Source organism: Agelaius phoeniceus, chromosome Z, assembly GCF_051311805.1.
Source record: "Agelaius phoeniceus isolate bAgePho1 chromosome Z, bAgePho1.hap1, whole genome shotgun sequence".
Taxonomy (NCBI): Eukaryota; Metazoa; Chordata; class Aves; order Passeriformes; family Icteridae; genus Agelaius; species Agelaius phoeniceus.
In genome coordinates, this window is record NC_135303.1 from 75,476,186 (window position 1) to 75,500,745 (window position 24,560).

The 24,560-nt window shown below is 37.0% G+C and overlaps 1 protein-coding gene across 1 annotated transcript in view; it reads right to left on the bottom strand.

Annotated features, from left to right (window-relative positions):
* Positions 1-24,560, bottom strand: part of RAB3C (RAB3C, member RAS oncogene family) — a 129,165-nt gene that overhangs the window by 50,408 nt on the left and 54,197 nt on the right. Inside the window, exon 3 of the mRNA XM_054652344.2 lies at positions 21,695-21,813. Coding sequence (XP_054508319.2) covers positions 21,695-21,813 — 119 coding nt within the window. The remainder of the gene's footprint in view (positions 1-21,694; positions 21,814-24,560) is intronic.

Consider the following 24,560-nt stretch of genomic DNA (forward strand, 5'->3'; position numbering starts at 1 on the left):
CAGAACTGGTTGCTTTAACCAGGGTACTAGAATTAAGTGAAGGGAAAAAGGTAAATATCTGGACTGACTCAAAATATGCTTTTGGAGTGGTGCATGTACGCAGAGCACTGTGGAAAGAAGGAGGATTACTATCCTCTCGAGGTATGCACATTAAACATCAGGATGCAGTCCTGCAATTGATAAAAGCAGTACAAAAACCTGAACAAGTGGCAATCATACACTGTAAAGCACACCAATCAGGAAACTCCAAAATCTGTGAGGGAAATCGAAAAGCAGACTGGGCAGCCCGACAGGTTGCTCGAAGGGTGCAAACAACATTGATACCTTTAAAGCTTAATGTATCCCAATTCAATTTGCCTCCAGAACCAAAATATTCAGTAGAAGATGAGAGACTGGCACGTTTGCTAAATGCACAGAAGAATTCAGAGGGATAGTATGTGACTGCACAAGGACAAATAGCGGTACCCCCCCTTGATAATGAGAGAAGTTCTACAAATTAAACATAACGAATGTCACTGGGGAGCAGAGGCAATGGTAAAATTGCTAAAGCAGAGTTTAATTTCAGTACGGATGTTAACAATGGCAAAATCAGTATTGTCAAAATGTGGTATCTGCTTGAAAAACAACCCAGTGGCTAGGTGACAAGCACAGCTGGGAAGAATTTGGATAGGAATAGAGCCAGGAGACTACTGGCAGGTAGATTTTGTAGAATTGCCAAGAACTCGAGGATACAAATACCTGTTGGTGGGGGTTGACACATTCTCTGGGTGGCCAGAAGCCCTTCCCTGTCACACGAACCAAGCAAAGGAAACAGTAAAGTGGTTACTACAGGAGATTATTCCCAGGTTCAGGATACCCCTAATGGTATCATCAGATAGGGGGCCCCATTTCGTAGCTACAGTAGTAAGAGAGGTAAGTAGATTGCTGGGGATAACCTGGGACCTCTGCACACCATGGAGAGCCCAGTCGAGTGGACAGGTAGAGAGCATGAATCACACACTAAAAAGGCAAATCAGTAAAATATGCCAAGAAGCCAAATTGCAGTGGCCCCAGGCTTTGCCAATAGCACTGTGTTGAGGATTCGGATAAAGCCTAGGAGTGGGATGTCAGTCAGTCCTTATGAGATATTGCATGGGAAACCATATGAATCTCCTTAGCCTAACCCTAATGTACACATCACAGGAAAGCAGGAAGTGTATAATTATGTTCTGTCTCTCGGGAAACTTTAGCTTGGCTCCGGAGCATCCTCGTGTGGAATAGACCACTAATAACTCTAAAGAACCCAGTTCATAACATACATCCAGGAGACAAGGTGTACATCAAGAACTGGAACGAAGAACCGCTGAAAGAAAAGTGGAGTGGACCCCATCAAGTGCTACTGACCACCTTTACAGCAGTCAAAGTAGCCGGCGTGGACCCCTGGATTCACTATACCCGAGTGAAGAAAATCTATCCTGGATCACAGACTGTGTAAGCTGTGGAACAAACAAGGCTGCAGATAAGATGTGTTTAATTACTTTGAGAATGCTATCAGTAATTGTGCTAACGCTATGGTCATTAATGTCTTTGGGATGTGGAATGCAAAATGATCAACTAACTACTCTTCATTCTAGAATGAAGAGAGAGGTACAAGCAGAAACAGGTGATAAAGGTTTCTAATGCAGTTTGGGCTGAGAATGTAATGATTGGATTAGTCAAAGACTTTGCTAAAATGCAAAACATCAGTAGAATAACTGCCTGTCTGCCAATACCAAAGGCAGCAGGAGACCCAGTAATTTGGGGATTCATAACATCAAAACTACCTGAAATACAAAAGAACAAAACAATTACATGTAAACAAGTACCCGAATCGAGGCGAGTAATCAAGGAAACTTGGGAGAAAATAGGAACATAGATGAGACCCATGGGCCAGAAAGACTGTATTCTAAGTGATGGCATACTAGGAACCCCTATGGGAGAAGCAGGAGGCATCACACAATGGCAATGCTATTTACCACACTATAAAAAGATTATAGAAAATGTTACAGAAACCACTCGGGTATGGAAGTATGAGGCCAAGGATCAGAAAGATCAGATAGAGCCTTGGGACAGTGCATGGTCTGTGAGTATTCTTCAAAGATTCCAATATATGGCAAACACCCCTTGGTGTATTAAGTGGGAAGGCTCCGAGAATGAAACAGATCTAACAGTAACAAGCATTGCCACTAGGAGCAGAATGAGGGCAGACAAAGTAAGTTGGTGGGCATGTAATAAAACTTATGACTGGACTTCTGATGATGCAGAGATAAAACAGATGCCACCCCAGGCAACAGCCCTACAAATTGGTTGTGCTTGCAGAGGGATCAAACATAAACAAGGCAGAGTGAATTATAAAGTGGTTGTAGGATGTACCAGAAGTACAGTCTGAAGTCCAGGACAATTTGTATGGGCAGCAAGCGTACCTGGACAACACATCTGCCTGTAGATGGGAAAGTAAAGGAGATTACTTTAGGCCTTGAAACTTCATGTCCAATTTGGAAAATTCCCCATTTAACAGAAAACATGAACTTCTGCAGATAAGAGCAAGACGAGAATTTCTAGACAATGAAAATCCAGATGACACTTGGCAAGAACCCTCTGGTGGAGTGAAATTTGGGTGGGCCCTAGAGTCATTACTTGGTCCTAGAGCAAACTATCAGAGTAGGGAGATGCTGTACAAACTTATAGGTCAGGTAGATAGACTGGCAAGAGTCACCCGGGAAGGATTTAAAGAATTAAACGTACAATTACAAGGCACCACAAAAATGACTTTACAAAATCGATTAGCCTTAGATTTGTTACTCCTGAAAGAGTATGGAGTATGTGAATTTTTAAAGGGACAAGTTGATCATTGCTGTGTTCATATCCCAAATGTAACTGCAGATGTAGAATATGACATCAATCAGTTGAAACAAATAGAGCATGAAGCAAAATAAGAGCAAAAGGACTTGACTACAAGCTGGTTAGGAAAAAATCTTTAAACGGTTAGGGTGGAATGTGAGTTCATGGATTAAATCTATCATTGAGAGTGTGATAATCTTACTAATTGTATTAACAATTTGGTTAGTTTACAGCATCTTAAAGGGAGAGATACAGAAGAAAACATTCTGGAACCAGAAAATAATAAAGGCACTGACACGAGATCCACGCCCACCATCTTCTGGTTCTCCAGTTTGTGATAGCATCCACATCAACCCTGGATTTGAAGAATGCCAAGTATAAATTGAGGAATAAAGGACTGTATCAAATGAAAACATTTACACCTATAGTGAAGTGAAAATGCTTTCAAAGGGGGGGGAATGATAGTGGAGCCCTGGAAAATGTTAAAAATAGTCTTTGAAAATATTAGGCTTTGTGTTTTCTCAGATCACTGCACCTGCGTAAACAGTATGATAAAAGATATAATTGTTAGATGTGGTGATTGTTTAGTAATTAAATATAATTATTATATAACCATAAGAAGAATTGTGAGAAACTATGTTGGAAATTTAAAGGGGGCTATGTTGAGCTGAAATCTGTGTATACAATAGAACAATATAAGTTTCATAATTAACATGAAATTTATATAACAATACAGTATAAAACACATTCACCTCGAATGTATGGTCAGAATCAGATTTGGGTGGAAACTACCCCAATTCCCAGAGCTCTTAATTAAAAAACACCCCATATAATCACTTATGTGATTATGTGTTTTTGAACGCTAACACAATTGGTCACCTTTCAGATAACAAATTAAATTTCCAAAAGCTAAACTAAAAGTGTGTATCACACTTCAAGGAAGTGTATTAGTAATAGCTGAAGACAGACAGAAATTCTTCGGTTAATACTAGTATTAATACTAGTATATTAATAGATTAGTAGACCAACAATTTTCTATATCATTATTAAGTCCTCCATTAAAAATTAGCTGTAGAGTTGATCCTAACGATCCTATTGATCAGAGCAGGAGCAGTTTTCATCTTGCAGCAATTACGTTGTTTTATTTTACTCTGGCAACCATTTAGGAAACTCTAAACTGCCTGTGTGGTCAATATGTAAATAAATAAGGCAAAAGAAAAATTAGGTTGAATATGCTTTCTTTAATATAGTGGGAATACTCAGAACATCCTCAGTGAGGTATCATGTTCACAGTTTTTCCAGATAAAAGAAGATATTTTTGCAAGAGGTTTTTTAGTGCCTGAGCTCCTTTATGCTGTACTACATTCTACTGCCACATATTTTGTGTTCCAATCTTCTCAAAGACTTACTGTCTCAAAATAAAACATGACTTTAAAACAAAAATTGATCTTTCTGAAGTTCTGCAGAAAATGTTTTAATGTGTGTCGAGGCACTTAGAATGTGCCAAGAAAACTTGATATAATAAGTGTTCTGTCTTTATATGCAGATGTGTGGCGCAACTACCTAATGTGATAGAGACATGGCAGTTTATGCACCAAATGGTATTACTGAATATCATTTGCCTCTATTGACACATCCTCATTACTCTCCACAGAATAGAGTATCCTTCCTAGTGCGTGTGGAGAGCAGAGAACAAAGGAGACAATATTGACCTAAAGGCCAGGTACCCAGAAATTCATCCAAAATTAATCTGCCATTCCTGTAAAAGCTGTTTGTTCAAGGGCTGCTTGGCACTACTTACAAAAGCTCTATGAATGTGCTACTGAGCCACCCGCATTAACAGTTTAAATATTAACTAACTCCTATTTACTTTTGTTGTCTCTTTCATCACAGTGGAAAAAAAGCAGCATGTGGTGTGTGCGTACATGTGTGTGTTAAAGTTCAAGCTATACCTCAGGAAATGAGAAAAGCATTCAGCTTCACAAAACAGGTAGAAGCACAGCAGAGATTTGCAGAGGATGGGATTGGTTACCTTGGAAACAGGTTTGAATTCTTTCATAAAACAACAAGATGCTTAGTGTTGACCTATTTCCAGCTGCTGTGTGGATTTAAGGTAGAATTATGTATGCAAAGTTCATAGAAAAAGGTCTTCCTATCAACACTGAACCTTTATTTACTGATTAAATGTATTACTTTGTTTCCTCTATACCTCTAATCCTTTCAAGTGAAAAAAAATAGTCGAGAACAGAAAAGAAAAAGGGAAGAAGGATGTCATCATCTTCTCAACAAGAATTTGTTTCCAATGTATTTGTTTCCAGTGTTCACAACTACCTGTGAACACTAAAAACGTTCTGGTCAATATATTATCTTCCTTCAAATAACTATTTAACTAATATAGGTAAAAAATGTTTATGGAAACAGCCACTCCCTATCCCATTACAAAACTTTAAAACTACAGATAGAGTTCCTAAGATAAGTGCAGATGTTAAGCTTTATTTTGTCTTCCACCATCTCAGCTCCAAGGGTTTGTTTTATTTTTGTGAGAACTGACAGTTTTCACAGTAATTTTTCATGAAGCCTAATACAACCAGCAGTCGGATCTGTGAAGACCTTGAATGCAGTGCATTAGCAGGAGAAAGGTAACTGTAACTAAATCAATCTACATTTCTCATCATATTCTACCAAACTTCAGGATATAGGAAAATGGAAAAAGGATCATTATTGTAAGGTTGATAAACACACAAATACAGATGGACAGCAGGTGTACAGCATCATGTATTACTAATTTAGGGAACCTCCTAGATAGTCTGGATGTCTAAATAATACAGTGCAATGCAGCATCACACAAAGGGACATGATATTGAATCCCAGAAGCAGTCAGATTGCCTGCCTGGTGCATATATCAATTATCTGGTCCAAACTATTTTGGGTGTATTTATTTTATATTCCTTGGCATCACTGAAAGCCCAAGCTTTCCAAGCAAAGCAAGAAGCAGAAAGAAAGCAAGGCAAAAGAACTCACAAATTAAATTCAACTGGACCTGTAGAGTGAAGGAAATAATTGAAAACTGCATTAAGTTACTTCATATCATCATATCTAATGATAACATAATCTTAAAAGTTATTGTTAAACTCATTGTATATATCATATGCCTGAAGCCATACGTTTTTTAGTAATTTCCAGGGAGAATTGGTAGATTTTTTTGTGGTAGGATATGTTTCTTTCTAGGAAATATATTAAAGGTTATATAATTTCCAGGGAGAATTGGTAGATTTTTTTGTGGTAGGATATGTTTCTTTCTAGGAAATATATTAAAGGTTATATTTTTGCACATTCTCTTTAAGAATATCATAAACCTTAGCATTTCCTTCTACTTGCTCTTGAGCCTGTGATATTACATGCATTTTTTAAAAAAGAGGATATTTTTTGGCTGTCAAGGTATAGATCTGAAAACAATTAAAATGCAAAAAAATAAAAAGGTATTTCTGAACCTCAGCCTATGGAAACAAAACAAAATTGAGTCCTTTGAAAGCTACACAATCTCTTTCATCAAAAAGTGTTTTCAGTTTTAAGAGAGAACAAAATATTTATTTCACTCTGGTATTTCACACTAACCTCTCCCCACTCTTCCCTTCTTACTCAGGTAAAAATACTCTTTTGGAGGTATAAAGATGCTCAGACAATGAATTTTTTTTTTAATTTTTTTTTTTTTTCAGTTTGGACACAGAATCAGAACTTTCCCAGCCAAGCAATTTATCCCGCTGCTAGTCTAATAGGATGTGCTCCCTATCTGTGTACAGGGACCCACCTGTCTTTATAACACTGGGCACGTATCTGGTAGAGTACAACTTAAAGTTATTATCAGAGTATTTATTTATTTTTCTTTCTCCAGTATGTACTGGGTTCTGACCAGATAATTGTTGACACTCTTACAAAAGGGTCTGAAAATCCATCATAAAAATCATTCATATGGATAAAGTGTCAAAAATTAGGCTATAATCTCTTTGCAGTTCATAATGTCCCAAAGCTAGTCTGCTTTTCCTGTTATATATTGACATATAAGTACTATATTTTAGAGCCCTCATCCTCATATGCTTCTATTAATATAATTAAATCTGTCTCACTGAAGATTAACACTTTCTTTCCAAAAACATCTGTCAATGGTGTATGAATGTAAAACTTTTTTTTTTTTCATGCTTCTGAACCCATCCTTCCCTAGACTTTTTTTTTCCTCATGGCTCAGTACAGATCAGCAACACCAAAAACCATGTTGAAATGTATCAGGAAAAAGTGACAGCACACAGGCTGGACATTAAAAGCAGAGTTACTTAAGCTGAAGAGATGAAACTCAAATATTTCTTCAATTCTAGACAGTGAAAAATGGTGTTCCATTGCTAATTTTCCAAGTACTCCTTTAACAGTCATACATATTTAAAAATGACAATGAAGCACTCTGGATGCACTCCTTGCATCGTTCAGATCACACTCTTTCACAACAGAGAGGTATAGCCAAAAAACCAACAGTGCTGATGCTGATCAGCAAATGACCTAAGAAGTTTGTGGAAGGTATGTGGCCACATCCCTTTGGTTACCATGAAAAGTAACATGCTGGCTGCAGTTTTTCAAGATGCTTTAAAACCCAGTGTCTCTCTCTTTAATGCATGTAAGACAACAAATGTTTGGATGTGCTTTGCTCAACACATTCTCCAGTGTTTGCTGTGTTACCAGCTTATAATACATTTGCTAGCTGTTCACTAAGTTACAGACACATGATTACATATTGTGGTTAAATAAATGAGTCTTCACTGCTGCTGAAGTGAATATTAATACACAGAGAAAAGGAAAAAATATTTGGAGAAGGAAAACAGGCTCCGCTGTATTTTATCTTTCTTTTTCATCTCCACAGTTTTATATGTCGGGGGGCATATATTTTTTCCTCTGAACATTATATTTTTCCTTATAATTTTTCTGGAATTCATCTACACCTTGATTTATTATTAAGCCTCATTCCATGGAGGTCTAAAGTTCTGGTGATGGCATCAAGGATGCTGCCAGTCTAGGAATCTTGGCAAGTCCTGGTATTGCCCTGGCTGAACAGAAGAACTCTTGTGGTTTCTAAACATGATAGCTGGCTCTGCCTTGAAATTGTCCTTGGCCTACAGGCTGAGCAGCACTGACCTTTTGCATCATGGTGAGCAAAAGGTGCACAAATGCACAAAATGTGCACTGCTTGTCAGTCATCCATGGGGATGTTTCACAAAATGGGGAGTGTCTGGAATGAGAACAGGCAGTGCTGCTGCCCTGAAGAAAGCCCACCAGAACAACTCTATTTCTTAATTCTCTTTCCTCAAAAGAGAGATTCTTACTATGTTTTTCCTGTACTTCTTAAGTACAGTTCTCACTATTCTCACCCTTAACACACATGCCCCCCTGCACCCTCATCCTTTAGACAATTAATTTGGGCCTCTTATTTTGCAGTCAGGCTTTTTTCTTCTTTATTATATAGCCATCTCCCCAAAAGCCAGAGCCCAACCAAAAAATCTTCATCCACCAAATATCCTGGTTTACACTTTTATGCGAACAGAAATTAATCAGAATAAAACCACAACAAAATAGTCACTTGATATAACAGCAAAGATTTCATCTCAATTTTTTCATGTCTTTTGATTCCCCTCACCCACCCCCATTTCCACCCTGTTTTAGATGCTAAACAAAACCAGAGGACATTCCCAGCAGACTTCATTGCTTAGGCTCAGAAGAAAATTACGTACTTCATGGTAAGGTATGTACATGTTCTTTACAGAAATGAAAATAATCTCTCCTTTCATTTCCTTAGTTTCCTGAGGTTTTTTATGAATGCAGAATTCAATTAAAAATTATAGATTGTAAAATGGCAACCAAAGGAAATGCAAAAAATGCTGATTAAGTGCTAATTATTAAATAAGTAATACTCTAAGCGTTCATATTTTCAGGCACACAGTTAAGAAGGATTAGCTGATTCCATCCTTGATGGCCTTAGTTACATAGCTGAAAAAGTAAAAGCAAAAGATATTTAAGACCTGATTTTTAAGTGTGGAGGACTTCAGCTCTCTCTACCATGTTTTTATGTATATGGAACTGGCCATGATTGTGAAAAAGAAAAAATAAAAAAAGGAGAGCAACCAATGTAATGAATCAATAGTTTTCAATTAAGTTAACCCAGGAAAGTGCAACAATGCCTTCAGCATAAACAAAAAACTCCAAAAACCAATGCAATATAAAATGAAGGTTATGAAATCTGTATTGAATGATTGACTTAATAATGCTGAAAAGTGAATCCAAACATTTTTGTTATTAAGTTTTTCCCTTCCCAGGATTCTCGAAGAATGTACAGAACTTGTTCTTCTGTTGAAATCTTACCACATAAGAAAGCAGTTCCAATTTTCTGAGAGTTTTTAGTTAATAGTAATATGAGTAATCCCAAATTTTAAAAAAAGCTTAGATATATTCAAATATCACAATAGTTACTTTATCATGCCATTCACACCCTTATGGCTTTTACTGGTAGAATATTATTCTTTTTTGCAAAATTGAAGTCAAGATTTTAGTCCAAGTCAGTCCAAGTCCAAGAGATCAGTGCTCACTCTGCTTGACTATTAAAAAAGTGAATAAACATAGAAAATATAGAAACATATTGTACACATATATACACCATAGAATAAGGTAATTAAATATTCTACAAAACAAGAATCAGTCTACATTTTAATTCACATTGACAGGTCTTGCAGTTTAATTTTAATTCATTTTCTCCAACATCTTTATTAAATAAATCTATAAACTGGTTCCAATAGACTGTATATTGGTGAGAATGCTGCCTTAACAAAGGCAAAAATCACCTGCAGGAAATGAAGTTGTGACAGGGATCTGTGCAATCTGTGGGGTGATACAAGAGCATCTTAATCCAACATGTGCATACAATGCAACTTCACACTTCAAAACACTCCCTCAGTTCTTTCTGTCTGGCTGAGTTGCAAGAGAAAACAGCATGCTCTGTCTGTGCCTAGGGAATAAGGTAGCTCCTGATGAGGAAGCTTTAGTCTGGAAGCCATAAAAGAAAACCTAAACATTTCCTCTGCACAGGACAATGGGCTAGAGAAGACAGTGTCCAGCTGTCCTGACTTAGCCCACCTTATCAAAATATAAACTGCCCTAAGCTACACACTATTCAACACAAGCCTTTGTGTTCATCACCTTTCAGTAACTCATGGCATGAACACTAGCACTTGATACTGTTCCTTCAGAGCAGTGTGGGTTATTATTGCCCAGGGAGAAGAGCTGACAATGTTCTTACAGCAGGGAGCTGCCCATACAAGTGGGGATAGCTGTGCTTTTCCAAGCCATTCCTGCACTTCTGGGAGAACACAGCTCTCTGTTGTTTGGAGCTGAGTGCTCTTTGAAAGTGCCTGCTAGCTTTCAGTGCTAAGGAAACAATTTTGTGGAGAAAGGACTGTCATTATCAGCTTCTGATTTGTGGTACCAGATCAATATTGAAATACTGTAGTATGGTCTTTCATTGCATTGTTTTTAATATAATCTTTGCAGTTAGAAAAGTAAACCTCAACAATTTATTATTTTAAAAAATCAGACTGAAATGCAATAGATCCGTGTCAGAAACTTTCCAGCAATACATGTGTTCACAAGTGGACTCTGGCAGACTCTAAGTAAAAACAGAAAAAATTCAAGATTTGTTTAAATGTATTTTACAAATCTACTTTTATTTTATAAAGTGTTCACAGTCTCAGAATTCTTCTTTCTAGCAAAAGCCTTTTCCCTTTCTCCTTTGAGCCTTCCCACAAAATCTTTCACCAGTTAAGTGAGGAGAGGATAAACCTCTTTTTTGGAAGATGCTTCCCAAGAAAAGGTTGGTGCTCTGGACTCAGGAGAAAAACTAACAGCGACAAAAACAGAGATATGGAAGACAGCCAGAAAACAGTGAAAAATTATTTTTAAAGTGATGCAATAGAGACCAAGGAGGAAAATCAGCATGAGGGGACATATGAATTAAATAAAGATCAATAAAAGAAATACTAAAGATAAGCTTCTAGCAACCATTCTTCAGTGATTTGAGTGTGTGAGCCCACCTGCTTCATCCCAGTCACAGTGGGTGCTCAAACTGCCTCATTCCAGCTCTTACTAAACTCCCTCTGATTAATGGCATTTTCTGCTTCCCACAGGTCCCTGTGATATCTCCCACAGGTCTGTGATCCCCATTCCTCCGCAAGTACTGTGGCCCTCAGCAAGAGTTTCTGCCCTTCACCCACAACAGAACCTGGCTTGAGGAAAGCTCAGAAGGATGTCTGATTACATTCTGGTTCTTCTCTACAAAACAAAACAAAATAAAACAAAAAACAAGCAAACAAACAAACATTAAAAAAAAAAAACACAAAAGAAAACAAACTCAAAACCCACCAAACTCTTCAGCATAACTGACTCTGGACAAACATCTTTGCTTCCCCCTGGCTGACTTAGAGGACCTATTTATTTTTTCAGATGCCTTCTTTAAAAATTTCCTTTCTGTTCATTCGGAAATTTGCCATCTTCTCCAAAAAAGGAGACAGGGCCTCAGACCATTCACTTTCTCTGTCTGTCTGCTGAGTAGATCAGCATCACTTTTTGGAATCTTAAAGAGAATCACAGTTTGTCACTCTCTTCCACACCTCCCTTCTTCCTCCTGGAATACTTCAAATAAAACTGGCAGGACAGCTATTGTAATCTCTGAATGGATTTCCTTGTGTAACTTTATTGGGCAAGAGAGAATAGAACTGGAATTAAAACAAATTCAGCTTTAGTTCAAAGCTTGAGGTTTAGATAGTCTCATAAACAGCTTGTAACATATCCCAAAATTCTTGAAAATAAGAAAGTTCTCTCTTTTGGGAGAGCAAAATGAAGACACCAAATTAACTATTTAAACTATAAAACCTTAACTTAAATGTGAGAAAAAGATTATGTTTTGGATTTTTAATAGCCCAGTGGATTGGAAGACTGGTTTGCTATGGTAGACACTGTGAAAAGCCCTTTAACAATCTCATAAACGCAGACTTTCCCTCTAGCCATCATACCCTTGCTTTTGTTTATATATCTAAGCTGTGACTGCAGTAACTAACTCAGTAGAGTTTCCATGGAGACTGGAAAGTCATTTTAAACACCCATGACTTTCAGAATATAAATCTCTATTACCAGATATTGTATGAGTTGCTAGAGGCAACATTTCCTAATCATTCTTAGTTACTTCTCTATATTTTTTGTAATCTACTCACTCAAGTATGCATAGACAACAAAACTCTGAGAAGATTTTAAAAACTGAATAAGCATTTGTAGTTCAGATGAACTACCAATACTGATTTTCCTTGATCTATGAAGGAAATCTCTTTAAATTTGCTTAGAATTATAATTTTAACTTCTATGCAAAAAATTGAGTATCTGTAGTTTAAAAGCTCAGAAAATATGATTTAAAAGGATGTACTAAATAAGGAGAGAGGCTAAAATTGCAAATTTCAATTTTTCCATCTAAAAATACAATGTAAAAGTTGTATTTTTTATATATCTATTTATAAAAATATATCTCTCTCTATATATATATATCTTATGTATATATATATAATATATAATCTCCCTCTATGTGTATATATATATCTTTTATATATGTATCAAAGTTGTATCTAGGTAATCAGTAAAATATGTATTATTTTGCTCAACTTTACCGCAGCTTATACATAAACAATTTTAATCTATGTATTTCTTTTTCCCTTTTTTTTTTTAATCGCAGGTGCAGGTTTCTTGTCATTGAGTCTTAATGTGTGTTTGCTGATTCTTTCCAAGCAGGCAAAACCAAAAGGACTGATACTAAATATTACATCAAAGGAAGGCTTGCATTGCCATCCATTCTGCCTGGCTCATGTTTTGTTCTCTCCCTTTCTCCCAGAGGCCGTAACACTCAGCTCTGTTATACTGAAAGGACTAATGCTGAATATTACATCAAAGGAGGGTCTGTGTTTCCGTCCATTCTGCCTGGCTCATATTTTTCTCTCTTTCTCCCAGAGGCTGTAACAGTCAGTTCTGCTGCTCCCTGGCTTGTAACAAGTGAGCTGTAATACACAGGCTCCTCTCACTGACCAGCAATAGAAACTGCTAGAGTCTTGTCCTTTCTTCGAAATTGTTTTGAAGCAGAATTTCCTTTATGTTTTTCCTTTATTTTTGCTTTCTTTAGCACACTTTGGCTCTGCTAATGAACACACATATCTAAGTAAGAATTCAATGTGTTCAATTAATATGGATTTAGTACAGAGTTTTTCCCTCCAGGAACAACAGGAAAAAACAACCACCTAATGACAGATGAAGTGGTGACAGATGCTCATTTTCTCACTTAGTGTACCTTAAGATTTTAGCTTTAATATTTTTCAGATCCTGTACTGCATTAGTGTATAACTCTGAACTCCACAGAGTGTTAGTAAGATCTCTTCGCATTTTGGACAGACAAACCAATCCTTGCAAGCCTCAGCACCAAGGACACCCTCTGCCCCAGGCCCTGAAATGTATAAACAAAAGTGAATAGTGGTGGGGGGAGCAAACTGGGGGTATATGACTTCATTACCTGAAGCAATAATTGGAGAATGAACCCCTGATATGAAAATAGACCAAATTTATATCTGTCTGCAAAACTCATGTCCATTGTCCATTTTGGTGTAGCCCCTTGGGGAGGCTTTGTCTGCCCTTAATATACCTGAAGGTCCTTTGTTAAATATATCTGGTTTTATCTTTTTTACTTTGTTTTGCCTCTGTCTCTAGGTAAGCCTGTTCCAGGCATTATCTAAACGGCCTCTTCTAAAAAACAAAACTGGGGATATCATGCAGATATAGAAAAACTGAAAATGTCATGCAGTTTTATCTGCCAAACTGGGCCTGAAATCAGTTTTGTCAGTATTATGGTTTTCCAAGGGAGCTGTTCTGTATGAATTGCTTTTTAATTGATCTAACATTTTCTTTTCTCTTGCTATGTACAAAGCACTGTAAATAGAGATGTATCATATGAGTGGGAGAAGGCAATTGAAGATAAAAGACATTGATTTATTTTTCTCCTTGGAGTTCTTCATGATGTGAACTTATGGCAGAGTATGTTTACTACAAGAAGAGAGATGTGAAGAGCTTAGGAATGCCTTCCCTTCTATGAACATTGGACAGGTACAATTTTTCTCATGTTTTCATGTGGGAATTGACTTTTAGTTTGATTTTTTAAAATCCCAATGGAATCAAGAAATAAGACAGGATAAAGTCACTACTGTCCTTGGTAGAGTTAAAATTAATCTGCTGTGCAGCAGTATCTGCTTTTCCATGCTTTTCTTGCTGTTTCCCAGAGTTGTGCACAGACCAAAGCCTTCTACTTCCCTCCCCCCAACTTAAATAAAACCATATCCCCAACTCCAGTTAAACTATAGCTGTCAATCTCCTGCTAAAGCAATGATTTAGAGATTAAATATTTCACACATGTTATCACTGCATTGCCACTGCCTGACCCCTTGCGATGGTCAGTCCTAAATTGCTAAAGCAAGCTGTGCTGGGTCTAATCTCAGGGACAATGCATAACTTTGCAAGAATAATTCGTATGCAGAACTGAGCACTGCACTGTGATATCCAAGTACAGGTGAGACAATTTAATTTCTGTATTGGAAACACTGTTATCCCAAACTCTCCCTGAGCATCTCAGCTTGGTTGCAGGCTTCTGTGGTGCTTCATTGTTTGCCAAAGGTAACAACAACAAATTCAGCCACTGAGATGGTCCTCATTGGCTTGGTGGCCAGCACAGAGAAGGATTAAAGCCTAAAGACAGTCCCTCTTCTGGTCCCTGTGGGGAATTTGAACACCAGTTTGTGACCTTGAAGGTTCAGTTTTTATTGCCAGTTCTCACAATATCTAGATAAATTCAGGGCTTTAAAGTATGTTTTCTGCTAAAGCATATTTAATAAACATCCAAAATCTTGGTCCAAATAGTTGGCTAGTTTTTTTGTCCTATTTAAAGAGACTGTAATGCCTCTTGTATTGAGGAAAATAAGATCAAGCATCAGGTAAAAGTAAAAACTTTAATTTGGAATGAAAATATTTTTTTCCCTTTCTTTTCCTTATTTTATAATGACTTTATATTCATATCCAATCAGAAATGTTTATTTGTCTTTAACATACTGTCACCTGACACTAAGAGGACAGACAAGTTCTTTTAGGGATCCTTGGCAGAATGATGATGGTACTAAGCTGTAGTTACAATTAAGGCTTTATTTTCTTAGTGTTTTCTTAATTAAGAATTTTATTATTAGCATAACACAGCACAACAAATGACATTAGGAAAAAAATTGACTTAAAAAGAAGGCTAAAACCTGCCATTATTAAACATTCACTATAAATGCCTTGGTTTAATGGTCAAGGCCTAGCAATGCTCTGATGAAAGACAACGTAAATCACCTAACTAGCATTTGGATATGCTTTGAAAAGAACCACTACCAGCAGGTCATATTGCTGTGTCACATTGCGTTTATGTTTCGATACAAGAACATTAATGGGAGTTTTTGAGCATAGGGATCAATTTCAATAAATCTTGTTGTACTCCCCCACATATAGACTGTATCTCACATAGCTAATATACTTGCACACCTGCCAAGGCTTGACACTCGAAACAGGGCATCTTGATGCACAGAGGAAAAGAGGGGAGAGGGGAGCAGAGGTAAGTTCATAAGGGAGAAGGACTCAGTTAAACTTCATACTGCCTGCAAAGTTGTACACTGCTTTACTACTGACTCACACAGTCTGGGTTTTTTTTGAGATTTTGAACAAAAATCATCCAGGCTGCATGATTGAAACTGCAGTCTTAATGCTATTGAAATATCCCCACTTGCAGAAGGTAAATGCAAAATTGAAACCCCAAAGGAACAGCTCCATCAGCAAATTTTAAGCTTTAACTGTAGTACAGGGATCGTGATATTCCTCTGAAGAGTAACAGATTCAGAATATTAGAGGTCTGAAAAAAATGAATAATCTGCAGCTTCAGATGAGAGCGGAAATTGTTCAGGAACATTATTAAGTCCGTGATTGGACTTGTGTTGGCTGGCAGCAGAGCTTTCATTCGGGAATGCTGAGCAACTGTATAACTCTGTCAATAAACAGTTACAGGGAGATAAGAAGAGTGTATCAGTTACTGCTCAGCCAGTAAAAACTATTATTGTCACAAGATTGTAAGACTTTTATTATTAACAAATATAAACATTGTGGGTTAATTATAACATACCAGGGTTTGTTTCTTTTACTATTGTCAGTATGTAAGTAAAAAATGGACAGACTTGCTAAATATTAAACTCAGTGTTTCATGTGCCTTCTTTAGCATACTGTTATATTTTACCATCCCTAAGTTTTTTTATCTTTCTGATAAACTCCAGCAGCTCACCACTAGCCTGTCAGAGGTATTTTCCACTTTAACCTTTTGAAAAATAAAAGCTTTATCATAGGAAAAAATAGACAAAACTGAAAATCTCATTAAGAGTACCTTAACATGATCTAATTAATGGACAGAAGTTCAGCCCAGCAGCATTCAGATACTTATCTGATCATCTGGTTTGCTTTTATCCACCTCAGTGTAATTCCCAGCCATCATATCTGAAGAAGAGCAGAAGAGCAGATGTGGTACAGATTGGAAGACACCTCCTTTAATGAACAACAGTTCTCTGAATGGCTGAGTATTTGCATTACCTCATCAAATGGACAATAATTCTCCACTGTGAAATTTCCAGTCCAACAAGGCAAGTTTATGGGGATAGTTAAGCCAGAGCTGTCCTCTTGCCAGATGTAGGTAGCAGCAAGGCATAATTTGCCAGCTTGTCATGTTTTCCCAGATAAAATATTCTGGCCATTTTGTATCAGACAGACCTCCACATTTCTATGACTGAGGAAAAGGGTCTTAGAAAAGGTGTGATGCATCCTTCCTTACCACAGACCAGGTATAACAAGAAAAGATCAATCCTCAGAACTTACGATGTAGCTGCCAGTCTGCAGCTGGTGCTAACAAGGAGACTGCAATGTGGTGGTAATAGTTCATGTCTGGTTATGGCCAACAGCTGCCCTAATCAACAATCATGTCAACTGATACATATAGATACAGATATATAAAAAGTTATTTAAGCCAATTAGGTCCAGTGGAAGTCAAGAGTGACTTAATCCTGAAGCATGTTGTTGAGACAAGCTCCACTGAGGAGCTACACTCAGCAGTTGGTGACTGAGCAGGACCTGGGTGTGTGATTGCTGTCACTGACTGTACGGACTGTACTGCCTGAGCTCACATTAGAGGGAAAAGAAAGACATAGTACACTCTGAGGGAGCTCTGTCACTATTTACTCCTCTTTCTTATTAGACTTCCCACTGGCAGCATCAGTAGGGTTTGATGCAGCTGAGGACAGCTGAATGGACACCCTGATACTGGGTGGCTGCCCAGAATCTAAGAAAATGTCACATTTTACAGTGAAGGAGGTTCAAGTAAGTGGTGTAAAACCTAGAGAAACCCTTAATCCCACAACAAAACAAATGGAAGGAGCAAGTGTGAGTAAGAGCCAATAGGACCAAGGACCACGTACAAAAAATTTCCGTTCCACAAACATGTTTCTTTCTGTGGTTTAAGGGCATAAAGACAGGAATGAATGAAAAATGCCATGAAAGCTTAACATCTGTCTTTCCTGATGAACTTATAATGCATTAATTAGTTTTGGACAGTAAACCTACAGAAAATGTTTTCTCATGAGGTTTGTACTTTTATGTCAACAGTTTACTATTTTCAAGACACAAACAACTTTGATAAGGATTTGCAGAAATTCTTATTTGTAATGTGCTTATTTTAATTCAAGGTTTAGTAGCAAGAAAAATATAAGTATCTTTATCAAAGCAAGTAGTTCAGGCCAGAGTGACGCTTAATCCTAATATCAAATGTAGTCAAGAAAAGTCTTTAGAAAAACAAGTTTATGTTTGTCCTTTTTCATGGAGAGTTTTCCTAAAGCTATGCATTGGCACTGTCAGTGATAAGAGAGGATAATACTTTATGGCATGTAAAAAACTTTGAGTCAGCAGTGCCCTTGCAGCCAGAGACATTTATTTCTGTGGAACTTCTACAGAACTCAGCATATTGAGTTGTACTAGTAGCAAAGATGGTACACAGCCTTCACCCTCTCCTTTCTACCATAAGGAACCACTGCCATTAAGGACACAACTTATGTGCACTGAACACTAAGATGAAAAGTGGCATAGCACCTCCAACTGAAATGTATAGAGAGAAGAGGCTAGCAAATGTAGATGCTACAGGTCCTAGGATAAAACAGGAATTAATGTAAGCACTGTGACATTAGAACTGAACTAAAAATTACTCATTGAGGTGGCATTGAGCCACTCTCAACATTCACCTATTTCTCCTTCAAATTTAATTAGGAGGAATTTCTAAAGAAAATAGATCCCACTAGACCACTTTCTTGAAACATGTAGATGCTGTCTTAAAAAATCAGCTAATTGGGAAATTTTGGTTATTTGGTTATAACCTTTTTCTACTTTAAAACTCAGGCAAGCAGAAAATAATGCTCTACAACTGATTCCTATTTAAAGGAAATACATCAATTTCCAAAATCTTCATCTTCTCAGGATGACATGACCAAAGTGCATCAAGCTATTTCAAGGTACACATCTTGCAGCATTAGCTGCATTGTTGAAAGAAAAAGCCTCTTAGTAAAGGCAGATTCAGACCCTGGGGAGAGCTCCATAGAACTGCTGAGTCAAAGCATGTTTGATTTGCTCTTTTTGCTAGCAGACAGACTTTCAGCACAAATCCACTCTCTCTGAATTCTTGGCTACATATTACACGCATAGGTGCTAGGTGCTAATAGATAAAATTACGGATACTGATTTTTTTAAATAGAAAATCTTAATTGTTGCATTGCCTAGAGAATTTTTCACAGTTGAATAGATATATGCTGACTTAGATATGGTTTCTAGAGGTACAATTATTTATCTATATCTGCAGTTAAAAAGGAGAAACAGCAGTCATATTTTCAGGCAAAAAATTATTTTAATATTAAAAAAATCATCCCAACACATTTTAAACCAAAGTCCTTTATCCAAACCTAAAATGTATCTGTAGATTCATTGTCCTGACTGCAGTGCCATTTCTAGATCAAGTCTTGAAGCTGATGTGATGTGATTTGAAGTTGGACTTGACCTGTTCTCCATGCATTTGAATAGGCATCACTGCTTAGAGAGGCACATTTATTACAGAGAAAAGCACCTTCAGCCCCAAAAGGACTTAAAAGCCCCTGCTCTCTCTGCCTGTAACTTTCAGAAAGACATAGATACCTGCACATAGCCACGCTTTCTTTTCTGCAGCATTGGTAATTGACAGTTTTCTTTAACTTTTCTCACATTCAGAAGCAAGCTGTGCAATTACTATAAAAATTGAAGCCAGGGCTGATCAAAATTAATTATGAGCTGTGAGATGGGAGTAATGAAAAAAAGGAAGAACAGCAGAACAGCAACTGAGCTTATGACATTAAAAATACAAATAACAGGCAAATCTATGTCTCATCCTGACAAGTGAGGCACTCAGCATATCTGTCATTCCTTTCATCATGCAGATTACTTCTCAGTAGCTCTCAACACATAATACTGCAATCCTTTCCTTCTACCAAATTTCTGCAAGAGCTGTCAAGTCTTTGTAAAACTTCTAGATAAAACTGGTTAGAAAATCATATTTCATAATTAATCTATTTAAGAACTCCATAGCTTTAAAATATTTTCTTGCCTCATTTTACAGTGACTTTTCTCTTTTTAATTAGCATGAAGCCTAGTTACTTTTTACCAGGAGACAAAAAGTGCCAAACATAACAGATCTAGGAGAGTGGAAAACAAACAGGTGGGAAAATTAATAATAAGTACTCATATTTACACTTGCTATAAAAGAAGTCTTTGTGTTAGAGGAAGAGAGATAATACATGGCATGCCATCTGGTTTGCCTGGAGATGGGACAATGAAATTTTCAGACCACAGCTGGTCCTAGACAAGATATTATCAACTCAGTGCTAGAATAGAATCAGCCCATGGACAATGAAAAACAGGACAAAGCAAGAAAGTGCTTCATCTGGCAGGGCCTGAAAGCAGTGCCACTGGCAGTCACATCTGCAGGTTCAGATGGGAGATTGGTGTACTCCTTGATTTCCTGTTTTTGTTAAAGGAGGATCTATGAATTAACACTTTCAGCTACCGCCTGCTAGGAGGTGTCTGATGCTGTTGAACAGAGCTGTAGTCACAAATGTGTAATAGCAAGTACTTATACTATGTTTCCAGCTTGTAAAACATGGGCAAAACATCCCTTTGTCATAACTCACGGAGAGCAAAGGTTCCTTCCTCTTGAAGTATCAGACTCCACTCAGGTACAGTCAATTATCCAAAGATGGTTACTCAATCTATACTACTCATGCAAGCTTATAGATTCTCTCAAAAATGGAAGGAGTTGCTCATACATATGCTTCGTTAGAGTCATACAGATAACTTGATGGAGAAATTGTGGGACACAGTCTGGAGCTGGCCCTTTCCCCTGGAGGACTTTAAATGACTTCATCCCTGGTGCTTACATGGAAAATGTTAGTCAACCCAAGATCCCATTTCACTGCAGCAGAGTCAAGCTAAGTTTTTCAGTTAATATTTGAAGAGTGATAAATGACCAATCTCATCTTATACAGACCAAGAAAAACACCAGGTGTGGAGAGGGAAAGTGTTCCATGGGTTCGGTGACACCTTCTACCACAATGATAAGTAGAAGAGTATGAAAGAGAGAAAATTATTTTTCTTGGATGTTTTAATGCTGGGCAATAATTTCTGTTAAAAACAGGCATCATGGCATCATTACATTTTAAGTGTGAAACCTGATTCTGAGCTTGTCTGTCCTGAAAGAAGTACACACTAGAACATATCTTAAAATAAATTTTAAAAAGCCAAATAAATATACTGGACAAACCACACAACTCCAAACAAAATCCTCTTTCAAACTCAGTTGTCCCGTGGGAACTAAATGCGAGAGAGCATGTGGAGCACACATGACAAATGTTATTCATATCACTCAGAAAACTGCTGAGAGGGTTTTGGATATTAAAATAATTCATAAAGGAAAAAAAATCACTGAGGGAAACTCTGTCTGTCCTTTTAAGTTAGCTTTACTTTAAAAAGATTTAAATTTTCTGGATGCTGACTGACTTGTGTAATTAAAATGATATCTCCACTTTTATGAAGACATCTGTACATTCACATAACACCAGGTAATACAAATTCCATCCACTCTAGGCGTTCTGCTATTCTGATAAAGTTCACTCATTTTAACACTTGATTCACAGGATGGACAGAACAATGTATATCCAGCTACAGATAAAAAAATTAAATTCAAAACTGACGTTCCAACATGGTATCTCATTTTTTTCCATAAAGTATGGTAACACTTTCTGGTATATTAGCAGTTAATCTCCACATTAGCATGTTTCTGGTTTTAGTAGTATCAATAATGTACATGAACTGAAATTACAGAAAACACAATGGTTACAATTAATTATATGCAAAACATTTTAAAATATTTATTGTCTTTCCTGACCGAGAAAAAACCCGCCACCATGTATTCAGGTATAGGAATGCTTGAGCATTTAACTGGAAGTCTTCCAAAACAATTTACACTATCACAGCAGATAAGTGATATCATACATACTCTCTGAGTATTTATTTAATATAAATTCCAATTTTTACTTACCAATCCTGCACAGCATTGAAAGAGTCTTCATTTGTGATGTCATACATTAAAATGAAGCCCATTGCACCCCGGTAGTAAGCTGTGGTAATTGTTCTGTACCTCTCCTGGCCTGCTGTGTCCTGAAACAATAACAAAATTTTTACATTGCACATAAATTGACAACTTTTTTTTTTCTTTTACAGAAAAGCAAGAGTTATTGTACAACTCTGTAATCCTGAGAATAAGTAGAAATAGGAGAACTCTGCACTGGATCATAACAGGAGGGACATATCAACTCTATTATAAAGGGAGAGTGGAGAGCAGCAGAAAGGCATGGCCCCCTGTCAGCCCAAATACTCTGAATCATTAGTGATTCACTTTATTCACCCTGAGAGCTGGGTAAGAACTTTCTCTTCTGATCAGCTGAACAAAACTTAGCTGAACAAAATAGCATACTTAGGACCTTCATTACAGAAAAGGATGGTTCCCAAAGCCAGGAAATATCTGGAACAAAAAGGCAATGTCTAATTGCTCTGTTCTTGTAATTTTAATCCACAGGTGCTCATGTCAGTGAGCACCAATACAGCTTTTTGCTGACCAAAAAAAAAAAGAAAAAGGACTGTATGGCAGTGCTCTTAAAACAAGGATGATATCTGGCAAAAAAAAAACGAACATTTGCTATCAGTCCCTTACCTCAACCCAGTTTTCTCCCTCATCTTAATCAACTGTCTTTACAGCAAGAAATGTAGAAATATAATTCTTATTTCCTACTGCTTGCTTTCCTTATTTCCATTAAAAACTTTCCAAGGTAGCAACTAGCTTTTAATATATTTAATGCAATATCCAGAATAGTGTTCAGTCTAGAGAAAAGAAGGCTGGCAGCAGGTCTCATTAATGCTTTTATTAATATAATACAAATATTTCAAGACAGGCGGCAAGAAGATGCGACCAGACTCTTTTCAGTGGTGCCCAGTGACAGGACAAGGAACAATGGCCATAAATAAACTAAGCATGAAAAGTTTCACCTCAGCTTGATGAAGAACTTCTTTACATTGAGGGTGGCACTGGAACAGGCTGCCCAGGGTGGTTGTGGAGTCTCCCTCCCTCAGGAGATGCTCACCCCCACCTGGATGTGTTCCTGTGTCACCTGCTCTGGGTGACCCCACACTGGCACAGGCGTTGCACAGGATGATCTCCAGGGGTCTTTCCCAGCACTAAGTATTCTGTTTCTGTAATACAACCACCTATGTCTGCACTAAAATTGAGACATAACAGCAATAATTGAAATTTAGGAAATGCATAACTATTTCATGTTCCAACCTATCTATTTAATATTTTAGGCCATAAATATTAATAGCATTACAGGAGACATATTTCAGTGCAATCCTGTAATTAACAGATCGTCTGTGCACATTCAATTTTAACAAACTTTGAAAATTAATGTAATTATTTCCAATGTTTTTTCAATAGCTAGACAATTAAACAATTAAATCCATTTAATTTGTCTTCCTACAAAGAAGACCAATCAGTAACAAACATATTTGGTATGTTTTCTGAAATAGTTTCCAGTCTAGAAGTACTCCCTTGTGAACAAAAGAAAAATAGGTTAGGTAGGCCTCCATTTCTGCATATATATCATCTATTTCATAAACTAATAAATAATAAAAGGAGATTCTACATGCAACAGAAAGACTTTTAGATTAAAAAAAAAATCCAAGGTCATCACTGAAACTAACAACATTAGGTAGAATATATGATTCCTGTTCATCCTGGATTACAGTAACTGCTGCTTTGATGTAATTTTCAGTGATACAAGATGGAAAGCTAAAGTAGTAGTTAGACTTTAGCAGGTCTCACATGAAGTTAGGTTACATCTTTGAGGGAAAGGCTAGACAGATCTAAACTGTATCTGTTTATGCTCTGAACAGCCTGAGCCTCTACCAGCTGTGGTCTGGAGCTTGGATAGATGCTTCCAGATGTTCTGGTGTTCCTGAATATAAAGATGTGCACTAAACCTGTGCATATTTCATTTATGAAAAAAGCTTTTTTTCCCCACTTTTTTTTGTTTGTTGGTTTGTTGTTTGGGTTTGTGGGGTTTTTTGTTGTTGTTGGTTTCATTTATTTGATTTTTTTTTATTAGAGAAAACATCTGGGATGCACAGAAGCAAAATATGGCCCACAGCAAGCATTCAGCCCGTCCAGGAGAGGATTTTCAAATTTTATCAGTGTCTATCTGCTTGCTTTTTAGTTAGAGACATGTTTGATTAGAATGTATGCTAGTATGAAAAGCAGGAGGCCACTCTTACCAAGGACAATTTTATTTTTGCTCTGGGTGGTTTCCACTGAAGCCCACCTGCAGATAAGAGTGAAAAGCCCTAGCAATAAAGTCATTAGTCAATGATGCTTTCCGTCCCAGACACCAACTATTTTCTGTTTAGTGGCTGCAGATAAAGATCCAAACACATACTGACTTTGGGACAGAAGATCTTTGTCTAGACCCAAGTTTGTCAGTCTGGGGAGGAACCAGGTATTTGGACTTGTTCTCAAATTCTAATTCATAATTCTAAATTCATAGCTATTGCTATGTTAATAGGATGATAAAAAAAGATTTTCTAAAGTTATATTTCAGTATACCTGACATAGATGGATGACCATTAATAAAGGGAAGTACATTAGTTCCAAATACTGATAATCACATTCTTCTTTGTATTATATTATATTCACTTCCTATGGAGAAGCAATTAAAATTTTAATAGACCTAATGCAAAATTTATGCAGTAAAGTTTTTATGATCATGTAAGAAATGAACCCAAATATAAATAACCAATGTGTCAAAACATTCATGTCCCACACATTCATAAGCATGTTCTTTATATTCAGACAAGAA